At 40.6% G+C, this 18,213-nt stretch overlaps 1 protein-coding gene across 1 annotated transcript in view; it reads left to right on the forward strand.

Moving 5' to 3' along the window:
• KSR1 (kinase suppressor of ras 1) overlaps window positions 1-18,213 on the forward strand; it is a 74,314-nt gene that overhangs the window by 46,739 nt on the left and 9,362 nt on the right. The window contains exons 3-16 of the mRNA XM_059829215.1: window positions 2,811-2,958; window positions 5,136-5,607; window positions 7,019-7,023; window positions 8,880-8,940; window positions 10,045-10,128; window positions 10,704-10,765; window positions 10,873-10,979; window positions 11,281-11,449; window positions 12,720-12,761; window positions 13,706-13,760; window positions 14,552-14,597; window positions 15,617-15,996; window positions 16,899-16,995; window positions 17,801-17,934. Coding sequence (XP_059685198.1) covers window positions 2,811-2,958; window positions 5,136-5,607; window positions 7,019-7,023; window positions 8,880-8,940; window positions 10,045-10,128; window positions 10,704-10,765; window positions 10,873-10,979; window positions 11,281-11,449; window positions 12,720-12,761; window positions 13,706-13,760; window positions 14,552-14,597; window positions 15,617-15,996; window positions 16,899-16,995; window positions 17,801-17,934 — 1,862 coding nt within the window. The remainder of the gene's footprint in view (window positions 1-2,810; window positions 2,959-5,135; window positions 5,608-7,018; window positions 7,024-8,879; window positions 8,941-10,044; window positions 10,129-10,703; window positions 10,766-10,872; window positions 10,980-11,280; window positions 11,450-12,719; window positions 12,762-13,705; window positions 13,761-14,551; window positions 14,598-15,616; window positions 15,997-16,898; window positions 16,996-17,800; window positions 17,935-18,213) is intronic.

Genomic DNA, 18,213 nt, shown 5'->3' on the forward strand with positions numbered 1-18,213 from the left:
GTTTTAAAAATTATTTAATTATTTTATTGGGATTTGCATTACTGACTTTCCTGTTACCTCTAAACTGGGCAGGGAGAACCACACTTGCTTTTTATGAAGCATTGCAGCTCACTAGCATTTCTGCCAGCCCAAATGTTGTTTGCCGCCAAGCCTTTATACCCCCATGTGCCATTTACTACCCTGAGCGTTAACACTGCAGATCAGTGGTGCTTGTCCACTCTAGATCCTGCCACAGAGCAGGCACTGGAGAAACCAGATTCCCAACTGTGCTGCAACTAGTCCCGTCCCAGCTGGCCCTGCATTTCATCTGCTTGTGCTGGCCACTTAAAGCCTGGGCTATGGAACTGGCTGTGGTGGAAAAACTTTGCTTTCCCGAGGAAATCTTAGTCTCTTCCACTTTACTGATTGACTTACTAATAGCTCTAATAAGTTACTGGTTACATTTGTGTCGTGCGAAGGATAGGGAAGCGAGGTGATACTGGGTAACATGACTTGGTAGCTTATACTGGGATCTGGAATGACGCTGCTGCTTAAAACAGTGACTACGTAATCTGGGTTGTTTTCTTAGTGGGGAGTGGTGGGGGTGAGGAAATGTTTCAAGATAATTCAAGAATGACATCGCTGTAATCCTGCTTACTCTAAGACCGTGTAAAAGCATGAAATGGGATAAATGTTTTTGTAAGAGACACTGGCTTTCCCTTATGCTTAATGGGGAAACACTAGCTTTCCTGCTCCAGAGCACCCGTAGTGGTGTAGAAAACTTTATTCCATATTACACTAAAACTCGCTCCAAGTTTGCCCCCAGTCACTGTCCCTTTTAGAGCTGCTTGTGTCACTGTGAGGCTGACGTCCTGCATTGCAGAACTGCCCTTGTGATACTGCTGAACAAAGATGCTTCTGTGAGCTGCCTGTCTGCGTGCAGGGGAGAGGAATTCAGGGGGTGCTGGGGAAATAACTAACTATAAGAAAGACTTGGTTTAATTCTGTTGTTATCATCAGCCCAGTTTGGCTGGGGATCTGTGTGAGCAAACCTGTACTGGCTTCATGCTAGAATATTTGAGTTGTGGAAAGCCATTCCAATTTCAACTCGGATGATCTGAACCCCTGGGGTTTTTTGTCCTTTGGAGTATAATATCAGGTTAGGAATCCCAGGAGAGCAGATTTTGCACTGCATTTTCACTGGAGTCTTTGTGCTGTCATTCAGGAACAAGCTTTTTGGGACAGTCTTACTCCTGCATCTTAGTGGTGCAGGTGTGCAGAAAAAAAGAATAATAATACCCAGCGTCAGGTGGAGTATCTGTGCTTTTGTTATTCTGCTAATATTAATTATAGAAGAACAAGAAAATTTACCCAAACTTCATTGAACTCTGGCTCTACTATGGACCTCTTTGTTCTTAATGCTCATTTAAATTCTTGGCTTCTCCTGGAATCAGCTGTGTTTTGTGTTTCATCCGGTTCAGGGCATGTGACAGAAGATGCAGGATGCATTTCTTAGACTTCTGCCCTTTCCTAATTTATTCTTTTTCTTTGCTCCATCCAACAGTTACTAAAAATGGAAACTATGTGATTACTCTTTGTGTTACCACCTACAAAGCTCCAAAGGTTGGGGCTGTTTCTGGCACTGTCACCATTAAAATCAAAAGTCATGCGTCAGATCTCAAAGGCATGAGTCTGGCTTAAGAAAGATGTGATTGTTAAGGGACATTCAACAACATTCAAATTTGATTTATAATCGGAAGTGGGGTTTAAGAATCTAGAGGATTTCAAGCTTTTTGTTTCTCTAAACAGTGAGACACACTTTTGAGTTTCCCCTTCAAACAGAAGTTGAAACCCTTTTATATAGCTTGATTCCAGGAGTTGAAACTTCAGGAAAGAGGCCAAATACTGTGAAATTTGTGATCTCATTGTGAGAGTAGGCAGCAGTGAGGTTTGTTTAGGCAAAACTTTCAGGGAAATTCCTGGGTATCTGGGCTAAATATCCTGGTTTTGTTTATTAACCACAATTGCTGCAGACTTACACTGGAAACGTTTGAATGGGGGAGGAGAGAGGCAACACAGCTCAATTCTGTGTCAGGAAATACCAGATCATTTCATGCTTTCCAGGCTTCTGTATCTTTTGTGTCTGCCTGATCAAAACCTTATCACTTTGGGGGCTTTGGTGTTTTAAAACCTACAAGGAGTTCTGCACAAATATCTTTCCAAGCAAGATACGGGTAAGGCTGGTTCTCTAATGAAGGAAAAATTGCTTGAGGAGAAGGTCACTATCTCTTTGTCAAGAAGTTTATTTTTGTTTAATAAAATAAGTAGTTTTCCTCACTGTTTTTATTTTTCACTTGAAAAGTACTGAAAAGCCAAACATCTCTATCTGACATTTTTTCAGGTTTTAGGCCTTTTTTGTTTCTGACTGCTATTTTTAATGAAAAAGTTAAGCTTTCATTGGTAGCTTTTAAAAAATACTGAGTGAAAAATTTCCACAAGTGGAGAAAAATATTTCAATCACCTCTAATCCTAACTTACAATACCAGAGAACAACCATAACATCCTAATGATACAGAGCACACTCGAGTGTACGCCTCGTCTCTCGTGATGTAGGGAAGAGAAAGAGCAGCTGTTGAGCAGTGCTGAGATCTGCCTCATGGTCGTTGCTGACCCAGTGATCCTTAAGACAGATGCACTACTGAAATGAGTAAATCGTGAGTCAGACCAGGCAGTGGGACAGTGGCACTATTTAAAGCACATCAGAATAACAGGTAACAGTCTTATTTATATTTGTATATTAAAAAAATATGTATCATCTTGTTTTTCTGCAGAGAATACCAGAGGAGCTAACCTTAGATGCCTTACTAGAAATGAATGAGTCAAAGGTGAAAGAAACAATGAAGAGATGTGGTGCCAGAGATGAGGAGTGCTCCAGACTCAATGGGGCACTGAGCTGCTTACGGAAGGTGACTGAGTCAGGTACAGACTGCCTTCTTGTACTAAGGAATTAGTTTCTTGGCAATCCGTTCCCCATCCTGCTTCCTTTCACATGAGACAATCTGCAAAAACCTCTAGAGAATGTCTTTGGGTATATTCTGTAACCAGAATCAGGTTATGGCTCTTAGATGTGTGTGAAGTTGCAGTGATCAAACGCATCTAGAACTGTGGATTGGATTTGGTTCTGACGGCATGTCAAATAAATAAATAAATGGAAATAAATGTATATAGAAATATCCTCTCCTACTCAATAGACTATATCCTTATTCCCTCTCTGTTCAGAGTTGTGTCTAATGCTCCAATTAATCCTCCATCATTCGGTACACATATCCTTGACCTAACGAATACAACCGGATTTCTTGTAGGCAATCCCCTCCCCAAGTATTGCTAGCTCAGAGACGAAGTAATTCCATTTGGCATTACTTTGTGCAGAAGCCTGAGTATTGTTCAGTTCAGTGCTTTGGAAGAGAACAACATTGTTCTGACAACCCTTTATCACTGCATAGCTTGTAGTGTGCCAATTGATTCACTTCTCTTTAAGACTGCTTGCCTCCTGCTATCTTTCTTTGACTGCTAAAATTGATAGAATCATTAGCCAAATTCCAATAGGAGATTCAAGAGCTAGAAAGAACCCTGATTTACCTTGAAATTATGGAAAAAAAGGTACTGTGTAATTAGAAAAGCATGTGTTCAGCATGCAAATGGTTATGACCAAGTTATTTAAGAACAGTCAAACTCAAGATTCCCAGAGCACTGTTTCATCCTCTTCCCCTATCACCTTCCCCAGGCTACTTTCAAAGGCACTGTAAAATCTGTTTGTATGAGGGTATTTCTCACAGCATACTGGTACCAATGTACATCAAGTATTTCTTTGTAGCAATTATCAATCTGTCACTGAAAGGTGACGTTTCCTGTTGGTATTATGACAGTTCATACCATTTGCAAATCATGAAGATTAGTTAATGGAAAAGTCAGCAAACAGCTCAGTTTCATATTTCCTTTTTTCTAATCTTTCTTATCCTGGGCTGTCAAATATTTCCCATCCATACTGTGGCAAAACCAGCCATTGTTCAGAAATCATGGCATTCACTTATTATAATAAAATGACGTATTTTAAAATCCAAGTTTAAAATCTCTTTTCAAACACTGATCAATAGGACATCAGGGCCAGAAGCTTTGACTTTTCACCTTGATTTAAGTCATTAAGGACATACTTAAAATTAAGACAGAGTTATTGTGATGAACTAAGCCTCTAAAATTATCCCAATAATCTGTGCCTTCCTGCTTTGCTGCCTGCAGGCCTTTGCACATTTTTTTCCCATTTATACCTAGAATTGGTCTACAAGTTGTACTGGATCATTCTGAACCACAGTGCTAGGCATTGTAGAAGGCAGTGCTGGGCTCCACCAGCGATGCAGCAGGATGTGGTCGTTCCTTTTTTTCCAGCTGTCTGTCCCTAGTGCAGCTCTAGCTAATACAGTCTGAACAAACACAGCGACTGGGTGCTGAGTGCTGCTGCTGCCGCCTGTAATGGAACAGCAGTGCCCCGGTACTCCAGGTGTCAGGTGAGTTCTAGCCACTGATTACATGCCAGAGAGAGAGAAAAGTGGCCAAATGAGTATCAGGAGTATCAGGTACCCCTTATTTCCAATCTAATGGCCTTAGTGGTATTTAGCAGTTCTGTTGGCTAATAGAAAATAGTTTCCTCTTTTTACCAAAGACCAGTCTAAAAGCATACAGGGTGCCAGGTTGGATGTACAGATTTGTCTAAACAGATTGGCAGCAAATCCGCATAGGCTTGCAGTGGGATGTGGGTGCCTGTTTTATGTAGGTATGTATATCCCACATTCTTCAATAAGGCCCCAATCTGTTAAAACTCAGCCCATCTTAGAACATAGGACCTGATTTTAGTTTTTGAGATACATAGTTACAGATAGGAAAGAAGGGTAGTTACTGCCGTTCTCGTTTTAAAGGTTACATTAGCTGATGTCTTAGATGGGTGTCAGAGGAGGAGAAACTAGGCTTGCACCTTGGCTAGGTGCAAAGCAGGGGGAAAAAAAACACCTTATAGACTAAAGCAGCACGATGTGGTATGTGTACATATATACATTGGCTTTTATTTTTAATCAATCACTAACGTTGCTACGGTTGGTGAACAGGTGGGGAGTTAAAAGATGATGTGCTGATGAATCTTTCTGAGGCACGCCGAGAGAACAGCTCTACAAACACAACCGAATCACCCTGCTCCTCTGTGTCCACATGGACTCCCTCTGCACTGCACCTTCCCAAGGGCAACAGCCAGCAGGCACGTTCTGTGTCAGTATCTACAATCACATCTTCAGATTCTCTTGCCTCGAGTCATGGACCTTCTATCTATGCAGAAAACCTCCTGGACCCTTTTGCATTCCCCCCACACAGTGGAAGGTTGACGCCAAGGACTCCTCACAGCATCACCATCACTCCACCAACCACTCCTCAAACCAAGAGACGGCATAAGTTGAAGCCACCACGGACTCCTCCTCCTCCTTGCCGGAAGGTTTTTCAGCTGCTACCTAACTTTCCAACCCTCACAAGGAGCAAGTCCCACGAATCACAGTTGGGAAACAGGATAGATGAAGTTCCTCCAATAAAGTAAGCATGACACTTCCTCCCTCCCCACAGGCACTGGTGGGCTGTGTTCATGCCAAAGGGCATTCAGTGCTCCAGTTCTGACTCTGTGAAAGAGCTGGCGTCCAGTTGCCTCATCATGGTTTCAGTGTAGTCTCAGAATCTGTATCAGTGGGATATTCTAAGATAACCACAAAACCTGCTTGTTAATAGTGTACTTTACTTGAAATTTATTTGAATTTATTTGTAATTGCACCTGCTGGGGAGGTTGGAATGGCTGCTGCTATTAAAGGGCCCCAACCAGTTTTTCTCAAGCATCTAGTAGCCAATTCCATGTACCAGAATTCTCTTCTGTCCTTAAATGTTCCTCACAGTTCAGGTAGCTGATAGCCTTTTATGTTTTTCTCTTAAGAGGTATTTTAGCTGCTAGTGTGAGCTTTAAGACATTTATTACACTATAGACAACTATAGCTCCATAACAAGACAAATGGTCTTAGGCTACACCTTTTTTTGGACTGATCCAGGCTTTGAGATATGCTTTTTTTGTGTAGGTAGGATGGAAGGTATTAATCTAACATTTAACTAATAGTTGAAACTGGGAAAGAAATGTGCCTTCCAAACTCTGGCTATCCCTAAACATCACAGAGGCTTAGGTCAGCATCCAAATTCTGTAGCAGGCACTGGATCATTACAACTTACCCTAACTTTTTGACCTCCTGGAAGAGTTCAAAGAGCCTGTTCTACTCAGGACCTTTTTGTCAAAATTACATTTTTATATAAGGTAAACTAGACCAGCTAAGAACGGAGTTGAGATTTTGGGTGTGAGCATTAACAGCAAAGGGCTGTCCTTTTGATGCTGCAGTACTGTACTGCCTGCTGATTGACATGAGAGAGTTCATTATAAATGCATAGCCTTGTAAGCGGTACAGTATTCTTCCACACTGTGAGCGCATATGAAGTATATACTAAAACCTGCAAATTGCTAAACGTCTAAATGCAGCAACTAAGCATCCGTGGCCCATGCATAGCTTTGTTTTGAAATTCATTGGTAAGAACCTGGTTCTGCTGTGACCCAGGTCCTGTTGATTAAGTGTGATAGGAATTGCAAAATGTAGCACTTTTGTCATTCAGGCACTTCCATGGAGCCTGCCAGCTGAGTTGCCCGGCCCCATTAACACTTCTCATCTGCAAGCCAAAATTCAGGCACACTCTTGTACACTTCACTCACAGGCTGGAGCTCCACCCAGCAAGGACTACCATTTGTAGGCAGGAAAATGTTGGCTATGCAGCAACTTCAGGAGCCTGTGCAAAACCAAAGGTGTTTGTAAACCTGACATCAAACACTGCAGGAAAGAGTTTCTGCTGTAGCGAAGTGTGTATCCTGTCACATGAATATGAATGTCTAAAAAAATACTTTTTTTTTTTTTCTCTCTAGGTTCGGTAAGAGATTTTTACAGGGCTGTCTTCGTTTCATTGCTGAGAGAGAAGAACCTGTCCTTGTCAACTATCTGTTGATCATCCCTGTGCAGCCTCTGGAGGTCCTCAATAGGGCCTTCTATCCCAGAGTTTCTGTTAACTTTAACAGGAGCTTGGCCTGCTTGGCCTACCGGAGAACTGCAGGATCTTTATATGGTCTTTTTTGTACCTTGTATTTCTTCAGACAACAAAAGCAAGGAAAAGGAATACTGATGTTTAAAGAGTTAAAGCAAGGGGTTTGGGTGTAATTGCTTGTCTGTGACTTCAGACAGCTGTTATTGATGCCTCTTGGTACTAGAAATAACTTCATATCTAACCATTTAGTATCTTTGGATATTCATTGCCAAGTACCTCTGTAATGAAATTAGCCAGTTGCGTGCAACTTTCTGAGAAACGCTTCAGCATGTGCTTAAATGTGGAATGCTTCTTTGATGTTGATGAGTCTATTCACATGTTTAATGTCTTGGAGGACTAGGACTTGTGTTTTTATCCAGAAATGTATCAATGCCCTTTAGTGTTTTAGCTATCCTGATGTGACTATGTGTGTCTGTCTCAGACACAACGTGTAACCTTGGAAGCTAATGTAGAGAGATATGGGCATCTTGGAAAGTGTCTCACCTTTTTGTAAAGTATAGAAGTCCAAATAAGGACGTTATAGCACCACACATATATCTAATGCCCTTTAAAACAAAAATCCCAGGAATTACTTTAAGAAATGAAAAAGCATAGAAAGAAAATTGTAAAATGAAAATGGCATTAGAATAAATTAAAACAGAAATGAAAAATTTTGGTGCTTCTATGCATATAGTCATATTGTCTGTTTTAAAATCTATACTGTAGGCTCTTTTAAGTCCCATCCAATTCCAAACTTTTTTATATTCATTAGGACTCTTCAGTAAGGATTTAGCCATCTTAACTGATGTTAACAGCCATCTTAACTGTTGTATTATGATTAATTCAGATGACTCTGCAGTTGGATGGCCACACTAGATCAGCAATATTCCTTGGAAAAGCAACTAGTCATTCCAGCTGATTCTAAGATGCTGAAGACCACAGATGCCTTTAAAAGTTCACTTGAATAATGATAAAAAAGAATCTGGTGCCATCTAGGGTCAAATAAAGAGACTGGCTTTTTGTAAGCCTTGACAGTGTCCAGCCTTGAAGCTGCGTCGATACTTGCAGATTTGAGTTTTCTCCAGATTTGCAATATGGCTACAGATTTAATTCAGGAAATATGCCAGGATCTTAGTATTTGAGAATTTTTAGAAAGTTATGTGTTATAACCACTGGAGTGCTGGACTGGCATTTTGAAGTCTAGGTCTCCCTTTCTGCACTTAGCAGCTAGCTAAGTGATCTCACATAAATCTTTTTATTCTTCTGGGTCACCCTAGCCCTGTCTATAAAATGGAGATAATAATTTTCAGTGTCTACTGACACTGCATGAAAACTGGGTGGTGGTATTAATGGTAAACCAATTGGGAGCAAAGTCTGACTTTCCACTTTGTTTTAAGAATGGCCTAGACCTATCAGATGGACTTCTGTAATCCCTAAACGTAAAACATAATGATTTAACAAAAAGAAGGAAGAATTATGATTCCACCACCAAATCTTATCTTACGTTGCCTCCATATGAAAACAAATAAAAGAGTAGTATCTGGTAGTACCTTTACAGCAGAAGGCAAACCAATCTCAGCTGTGCTACTAACAGCATCATGGCTACTAGTCCTTATCTATGACAGTGATCGCTTTGTTTCTGTCTACACTGGTAAGCACGCTTGTGAGTAATGCTTCCCTAAAACATCCTTTTTGTTCTCCATCAGAACTCTCCCAAGGATCCCCTCAAATGGTACGACGAGACTTTGGCTTAGCTGTAACACACAGGTAAGCAACACATGCTGTGGGAGCCACAAAGGAAACAAACTGAGGGGTCATACCAGGACAGCATCTTATTTAGTGCGTTTGTAGCAGTCACGACTCTAAGATAGGTTTGAAGTTGGGTTGGGTGCCTCATTTGCCAAGTTCAGCCTTAACTATGTGTTTCAGCTTCATTTCTTTTTAATATATGCCCTTGAAGTCCTTTTTACAAAGCCAGTTGACTCGTGATTCCATAATGACTAGCGTACCAGCAGTAGCAATGTTGTGTATGGGGTGATAGGACCAAGCATGCCAAATGTGTAACAATGCCTTTTCTAAAACACTTCTACACTGCTACAAATGAAAGGGAAGCTGCTCCTTCCTCCCTACGTGGAAAGAGCGTCTGTTTCCCTTTTCCTCCCTTGTAGCTTCCTGCATCCCCCCTTCCCAAATCCAAACCAAAACTGGGCCAGCCAGTTCTAATGCCAAACAAACCTAACCATTTAATTTTCTGGTAAAGAGGGTAACGCTCCTGCCACTGCCCACCCACCACATTGGGTCCCAGTTCTGCAAAGATGTTCGGGTGAATATAACCAGCACCACGTGACATGTCCTGCTGACCTGAGGAGGGACACCAGCAACTGATAGGCAGCACATAATCATAGGCTGGATCTGCACTTGGAGTGTGTGCTGGCTGCTCCCTCTCAGTGTACTTGCTTGTTTCATGAGGTGAAGCTCAATTCCAGTTTGAAGGTTTTCTTACGAAAAGAAGTGGTATTCTATCACTTGGATATCTTTGACTGCATAAGGCTTTAGATCTTTAATTGCTGAGCTGCAGCTTTGAGGGCCTTCTAGAGATGTGCGTACATGCACACCCTGTCTCCTTGGCAGAGACACCTCTGAGCATCTCACCCCTTTTCCAAGAGTGGAGAACTAGCAAGAGGCCAGCAGAGTTGGTGCCAGCCTTCCCTCAGTTGCTTTTGATCAGAAAAGTGAGAAGTCTTTTCCATACCACCAGTTCCCCTTTTCAGAAAGGGCTAAAGGAGTATAGCCTGTCTGTAACTGCCTACAAATGTTAATTTTCCTTTAGACACCAGTTAGCATAATTTTTCTCCTCTTGTCTCCACTTAGGTTCTCTACAAAGTCTTGGTTATCTCAGATTTGCCAAGTCTGTCAGAAAAGTATGATGTTCGGGGTGAAGTGTAAGTACTGCAGGTGAGCACACAATGATGATCTTTTTCAGAAGAACTTTTGATTCATTAAAGTTTGCCAGTGGCAAGTATCTCTTGATGTGATGCACTCTTAACAGTGGCATTTTTTCAGTCAGCTTCTGAACTGGCAATGGGATGCTTTGGCACAACTTATGCTTAGGTTGGCAGGCTGACACATAGATGAACCAATTTTATTTCCCTGCCACAGACTTCCTACCTCATGGTGAGCAGATCTTGTAGTGGGAGCTGGATACCTAAATAACAGCGAGGATTTTAGATTTTGCTTCTCTGTCTGGGTTGTTAGTCCAGAGCACTGAGATTTTAGTGCTTCACTGTCTCAGGGTGAGAGTCAGTGAAGGTACTATATTAAAAATAAATCAGATGCTAAGATATGTATATGGATTTCATTAGCCTAATGACACACATAATAGGATTCTTCATATGAATGCATGCTGCTTTGGGGCCTGGAGCATTCCAGAACTCCCTCTGAGATTAGCATAAGAATTACAAATTAAGGGTAAGCTTCCTCTTTTTGGGAAAGAACAAGTTGCTATTTAACATGTAATGTTTCTCTTTCAGATTAAAATGTCACAACAAATGTACTAAAGAGGCACCTGCTTGTAGAATATCCTTCCTTCCCAGTAAGTAATTTTCTACAAGTTCGTAGCATTTCAATGTAATTGGTGCTATCACAAGAATAAAAAGTCTGATTAAAGCTTTTTTCTCCCTTCTCCAACCTGTTTTTCAGTAACAAAAATAAGAAGAACAGAGTCTGTTCCTTCTGATATCAATAATCCAGTAGACAGGCCAACAGAACCACAATTTGGAACTCTTCCCAAAGCACTAACTAAAAAGGTACATGGTTACTGAAGTGAGTCTTGTGTCTGTAAGTCATTGAGGGGCTACAATAAGGAGAGTGGCAGCAGTACCTTGCTGGTTGGAGCAAGAATGGTACCTTGAGCTTTCGCTTTGCAAGGAGACTTCAATATGTGATGTTTTCTCCTTGTAAAACACAGGTTGTGCACAGCACCAGCTGCCTACTCACTTAGAAAAACTATGCTATGATCGAGGCTAGGGACCGCTTTCGCTTCTCTGTTGTTCAGTAAACATTGAGGAGAATTCTTTCTTTCTTTTTATTGTTCTCCTTGCTTTGCAGGAGCATCCACCAGCAATAAATCATCTGGACTCTAGCAGTAATCCTTCTTCTACAACCTCATCCACACCATCTTCTCCAGCACCTTTCCAGTCTTCCAACCCTCCCAGTGCAACACCTCCCCCAAATCCATCTCCTATGGGCCAGAGGGATGGACGATTTAACTTCCCAGGTAAACTTATCTTTTCCAGGAGACTCTACCAAGATCAGAAGGGCCTCTCTGCAACCAGAGGCTGACCAAGACTTCATAGGTAGTTGCAGGTTTCTGAATACATGATTGTGTCTCAAGCAAGGTGTGAAGGTGTATCTTGTTACTTTATAAAAGAAAATGATCTGTTTGTAAAAGTTTTTAAGTGATACCAACAAGATAACCTTCCCAGGACACAGATTATTAAGGAGTGCTGGCACCTTTCTTAAATGATTTGATCTTTCTATTTTCTCCTGTTTTGAAAAGTATTAAAAAAAAAAAATTTCTTTCTCCTCCCTTTTCTCATTGTATTATAAAATGCATGCTGCCTGCTGTGTTTGGTCACCAGTGGCTTTAAATCATGAGTAAGTTGATTTGCTAGAGCAAAACATAAAAATGAGAACTGGGATGAATTACTTTACCAGTCCCTCCCAAAAGATAACCAACAATCAACACTCATTTTTAAACCACTGACATACATGTATAGTAGAGAAGAATTTACCCTACATACTTTACATATTAAGGACCCAAATGTGCAGTCTTTACCAAAGTGGATAGAGGCAAGGATCTCTGACAAGGGCAAAGATTTACAGAGTGAGAATAAATTTAATTTCTTTGATCTGGAAATGAAGTCATATGCTGCTCACTAGCTGCTACATCTAGCCTTCAACAATGCTGTATTTTGCAGCAAGCTTTTGATCTGTGAGTGAAAGTCACTGTTTTAGCCTACTCTTTTGAGTAGGCTCCTTTTGGAGCAGCAGAGTCAGTTTAGTTCAGGGATTCTACTGCAACTACTTCGTATTAAGACATACTGCTCAAATTCACTGAAGTAAAAAAAATGGTTGCAGATGGCTCATGAGCTTCAGCTTCTCTGGGTGCGTCTCTGAAAAGCTGAAGACATGAAAGAGCGCTGAAGCTTTTACCTGGGCCTGCCTTTTAGCATTCCTGGGTTCTCTAAATTTGCTTCTGCCACTTGAAGTCTGAATGTGTTGTTTTCCCACCAGACTGTTTGCTTATTGGTATCATAGCTTTCATTTGATAAGTATCATCTCTCATAATCTTCCAAAAATGCATGTGCTGAAATTCACCCCCTCAAGCAGGCTGATAATCTACTAATCTGTTTCCCAACAGTGAGTTGGGACTAATTCATTGAATGCATATGGGGCACTTACTGATGATCCTCTAACTTGTTTGTGTTTTTTTTTTTCTCCTGGTAATTTTTTTTGCTGTCCTTTTAAAAAAAAAAAAATTAAAGCTGCCTACTACATTCAGCATAGACAACAATTTATCTTCCCAGGTGAGTTGATTGTTTTAATTCTACTAACCAGCTTCTGCTGCCAAAAAGTAACTTGTTTGTAAACTTCTGCATGCTGCCCAAGAGCAATAATTCTGCTTTTAAAAAAAAGTATCTAAAACAATTCAGACTTTCTCTTATCTTGGTATATAATTCAGGCCTCTCTCCCCTAATATGAAGTGGTGATGTGATTTACGTACTAAGGTGAAACTTTGAATATTCAGTTGTAAAACAGTAGCTTTCTGCTGTGGGATTTTATACACAGCCATGTTCTTTCTTTAAAAAGGCTCACTTCTAGGGTTATAGCTTAGCTAGTATAAATGGACGCTGCCAATTCCGGAACACTGAGCTCGCCTTTATGAACTGAGGCTTTTGCCTATGGGATTTAAGAATGATGCAACACTATTCATATGTGGATTTGCATATACAAACTTTTTCAGTCAGCTGTTCGTGAACCCTTAGAAACAACTTGTTTTGTTTCCAGAGTGAGAATTGATGATGTTTATTCTGCATTTTGGAAGGAGTTGCAACCGAAGCTGAATTTCCGGTGCACTAGTGACACTGGACAGACTAGGTGCAGTTGGAATACATGACCTGCAATATAGATGAATTCAAACGTCCTATTTTTGTGAGGATTTAACTATTTCTGATTGTCCAAGGCAACTTGAGGGCGTGTGAGCAGTTTACAGACAAGGACTGACCTTGAAAGACATTACAGATAAGTAGGTGAATGGGAAAAAGACTGGGCTTGGTCAATATACAGGCATATAAGTACTAGGAAAGATGAGCATAGTTTTAAGAGAACAGAAGTATAAAATCATATTGTCTGTGGTTGAGTTTACTTTATAATTCCTGAATGAGAAGCAAATTATCACTATTGCAATGTTAAAACTTCCAATCTATAAGAAAGTGTAAAATATGTATCATAAATGTTTCTACTTTCCCAGAAATTCCCAGTCTTGCACAAATAGCACAGCCTCCAGAAACAGCTGCAGACACTAAGTAAGTATAGTTTTAAATTCTTTTATTTGCATAGTGTTTACCTGATAATCTTCAGATCAGTGTGAAATCGCAATGTTATGACCAAAACTGAACTTCACAGAATCACTGTGGTTGGAAAAGACCTGTAAGATCATCAAGTCCAACCATCGTCCAACTTATCGTCTGAGAACTCACAGGATAATTTTAGTCAGCAAGAGTGATACTGGTATTCACAGTTTTATAAAGCTGAATATGATATGTACTTGAAATCAGTAAGAAGTCCACATCTTTAACATCTAGTTATGGATATGTGTGCATTCCCGAGATCAGAAAGGTCCAATGAAATAGAAGTTATGGAGTTTTACGATTAAAAGAGCATGACACACTTAGCTGCAAGGAAATGTCTTTTTAAGGATCTGAGTTGTAGGGCATGCAAAAGTTTTTAGCCTCCATTGCCAGCACTCACAATTGCTTCTCCACTGTAGGAATTTCAGTAGTAGGAATAGGAATATCCATTACTGGGACACACTGTAATAATGCAGCCATGCCACTGCCAAATCAATTCCTGCCACTTAATCATTGAAAATCACTTCGAAGTCTTTGTCCCTCGTTTGCTAAAGTAAGCTTAGAAAGTCCTCATCGGTTAAGTGGAGATGTAATTGTATTTTTCTCTGACCTACTATAATGCTGTCAAGATCTGGTCTCTATTTGCTTCTTTCCACTCCACTAATGGCATAGGTAGCAGCCTACTTTTCTAACTCGGGTGGATATGCAAACATTATTTTCACTGTAAACCTGTCGTCTTTTTTTAGTGCTCACGAACAGCCAGACACAGATGGACTTGAATGTGAAGCAGAGGTAGGTTTTCTGATTTGCCCTTTTGTACAATCATAAATGCCATGGAAAGTGCAATAAAAAAGTTGTGGTGCTGGAATTATGTGTAGACTTCCTGTGCCTGAACTGTTTGTACTGCAAAGATCTCAGCTGAAAATTTGTGGCTTCTGTAGCTAGGCTGAAACTTGTAACAATACTTAAATTTTTCTAATTGGGCTAAGGTGATATTTTCAAACTTCTGGCTCACTCAGTTTGGCACAGCCATTTTTACATTACAAGAGCTGCAGGCCTGCTGCTAGAGTTACAGAGGTCTAAATGCTCTGACGACCTCAAATCTGCAGGTAATGCATGTGTAGGTGCTACCCGTGGTCACATAAGCTGATGCTTACAGGCTTTGCTTTGCAGGATCTACCATGAGCTAATGTTTTGCATAGGAAAGCCTTTGCATACCTATTCACAAGACTGATTTTGGTAGTGCCTAAGCACATGTTCAACTTGTAGCATGAACAGTGAAATGGGTTTCTGTAGGGATGAGTAAACCTCTAGAGATAGAATCAATGATTTCAGCAGAAGTTACTGGAATTTGGATCAAGCTGGCTGATTTTTGGAGCATTTTTCCCTAACAGGAGAATTTTAGTAATCACAGAAAAACCCCAACAAAAACCCACCCACATTTATTTGAAGAACAAAGAGGTTCTTGACCCTTCCTTTTAGAGTGGTCTTGTAGTATTTTTCCCCACATTGAAGGCCAAATCCTGAGAGATGCTGAGTCCCTAGCTGTTAGTGCTGATTCTACAAATTTAACTCTATATGGGATAAAGACTTTCTTGTCTTCACCTGTGTGCACTGACATACAGAAGATGTCTTTTTGTAGCCTTCTGAGATGGTTCTGTCCTGTGAGGTGTATTTCTAGAGCTATAGTCAAATGCGTACATCCAACTCCCTAAAGTTGTCTCAAAGGAGCTTTTGCTGCTGGCTGACAGGCTGCTTCTGCCCCTCGGATGGCACTCTCAGCATATATTTTCCTTCTCTTTTGTAAACAGGTGGAAGAACCAGAGACTAATAAATCAGAACCCGAAGATGATGAGGATGAGGTGGAAGATTTGCCAAACAGACGGCCACACTTGCAAGGGATGATTTATCGCAAACCTAGCCAGACCAGCGTCTACCTGCAAGAATGGGACATCCCTTTTGAACAGATTGAACTGGGGGATCCTATTGGCCAAGGACGATGGGGGAAGGTTTACAAGGGAAAATGGCATGGGGAAGTGGCCATCAGGCTGTTGGAGATAGACGGGAACAATCAGGATCATCTCAAGCTCTTTAAAAAGGAGGTGATGAACTATAGACAGACCCGGCATGAGAACGTGGTACTTTTCATGGGAGCATGCATGAACCCTCCTCATTTAGCAATCATTACCAGGTAAGGATATAGCATATTAGTATTATTTTTAATATATCTATTCTAGATAGATAATATTTATTTTTTTAATATAAAAATAAATCTCTCACTGCAGTCAGGAGGTGGCAGACATGAAGGCAGTCTGTGTTGCTCAAGGTTTTCGATATTAGGGTTGTTTCCTTTTAGGGAACATATAATATTTTTTTGGCAGGTTTCTTTTTATGTTTGAATTCTTAAATAATAAAATTCAAAAAGCAGGAGGAAAAAAAAAACTGGAACAGGCTGTTCCTCTGTCATCTACTTCCAGATGGTTCCAATTCAGCAAAGTGACAATAAACCAATGTGTGCGGCTGGTAATGCAACAGTTATCTGTTCCTTTTAGGGACACTTGCTGATTAGGCAAAAATGTTACTATTTTTCTCCTCTCTTCTGTTTTCCGTATTTAGTTGAGAAGAGGATCATTTAGCCCCTAAATAACAACTTTTGGGGATGTTTATATGCAGGCTGAAGTTAAGTAAGGCCAAGGGCATGCCATTCTCATAGTCTGCAAGGAGGTACTCAGTCATTTCTAATTGCCAGTTTCAAAAGAAGTTTCCTGCTTAAGTGACCCAGTAGCACCAGCAGCAGAAGCTGGTGCTCAGATTTCGAAAACTGGACTTCAGATGTCAGAGCAGCATAACAACAACTGGGCCTCTGAAGAAATACATAAGCATTTGTTGCATATCCTTGAGCGTGCTTTAACAATAGGTGTCCTGTACAATTGGGTCCTTAAAGGTCTTCAAAATGGCATTTCCCAGCAGTGGAAGAGGGCTGGGATTCTGTCAACATGATAAGAAAACCAACTGAACATCCGGTGTTACATTCTTATTTCTCTCCACTATTTTAAAGACCTCTTTCAGGATTGTTGTTCCTCTTTCCTGTAGTTTCTGCAAAGGAAGAACGCTTCACTCGTTTGTAAGGGACCCCAAGATATCCCTGGATATTAACAAAACCAGGCAGATAGCACAGGAGATCATTAAGGTAAGGGCACGTTGTGCTAATGGAGACATCCGCTTTCTGGGCAGTGCCTCAGCAAGAGCTCAGAGGCTGCACAGCTGGAGAGGTTCTGTAAATCTCAATAGCCCGACAGGGTGTTGCAGCAGGAGATACTCAAAGTTGGCTGAAAAAAAGTGCTAATTTAGTGGGGAATAGACCAAGGGCCCGTAAGGAGAGAAATAGACCTTTTGCTTGTCAGTAAGGGGTTAGGAAGGGAGAATTTAGATAAAGGGAACAATGAAGAAAGGTATGCAGGACAGGTTTCCTTCCGGGTCTCTTCTCTTTATTAGTAACTGCAGCTAAATTAATCCATTTTGAAGTAGATGGCATTTTCTCCCAGATTTGCACAGTGTTTTCTGTGCTTGCTTTCAATATTTCTCAACTGAAGAAGCATTTCTACAGTTGCTGTTTTCTTTTCTGGCAGAAATATCCTGTTAATTTAGCAAGCAAACTTGTGTCAGTTGTTCATTGTTCTTCTACATAAAGACTTCTCCAGAATTATGAAGTCCACAGCCACTTAATGCTTCAACTAAGAGTACCCTTCCAGCAGCCCTACTACCCAGAGTATGAAAAGCAATTTAGAGGTTGAGCACTAAGCAAAGATCTGCTCCCTTGCAGACTTCCCTTGCACCCGTCCTGCATAAGTCAGACAGCTGCTGTGTCCCCACTTACAATTAATCATTTATGCTGGAGTAATGAGAGTAAATGTGTATTAGAAAGCAAAGCATGCCCAGAGTTAGAGGCTTGTAAATAATAAAAAAAAGTTTACATCTCTGCATATATTTCCCAGGGCATGGGGTATCTTCACGCAAAGGGGATTGTACATAAGGATCTGAAATCCAAGAATGTTTTCTATGACAATGGGAAAGTTGTGATCACTGACTTTGGATTATTTGGAATTTCGGGTGTGGTTCAGGAAGGAAGGTAAGTGCTTCGTCCAATTCTAGAGTGAAAAATAATGATCAAATAGGGAAACATTTTGATGCATTACACAGTACAAGTGAGGAGTGTCAATTGCTTTAGTACACACATTTTTGGAATACGCATGTTTTCTTTTCTTTTTTTTTTAAGCAGAGCTCTTTCTACAGTTCCCATAGCCCAGAGCTAGGAAGTTACGTATAAAGTAAGGCTCAGAACACAGAACAAAGAAAACTTTAAGCCCAAGAATGAGCTGGAGAGTCAGGCTAAGAGATGCATATTTTT

The sequence above is a fragment of the Gavia stellata genome, chromosome 25 (assembly GCF_030936135.1).
Source record: "Gavia stellata isolate bGavSte3 chromosome 25, bGavSte3.hap2, whole genome shotgun sequence".
Taxonomy (NCBI): domain Eukaryota; kingdom Metazoa; phylum Chordata; class Aves; order Gaviiformes; family Gaviidae; genus Gavia; species Gavia stellata.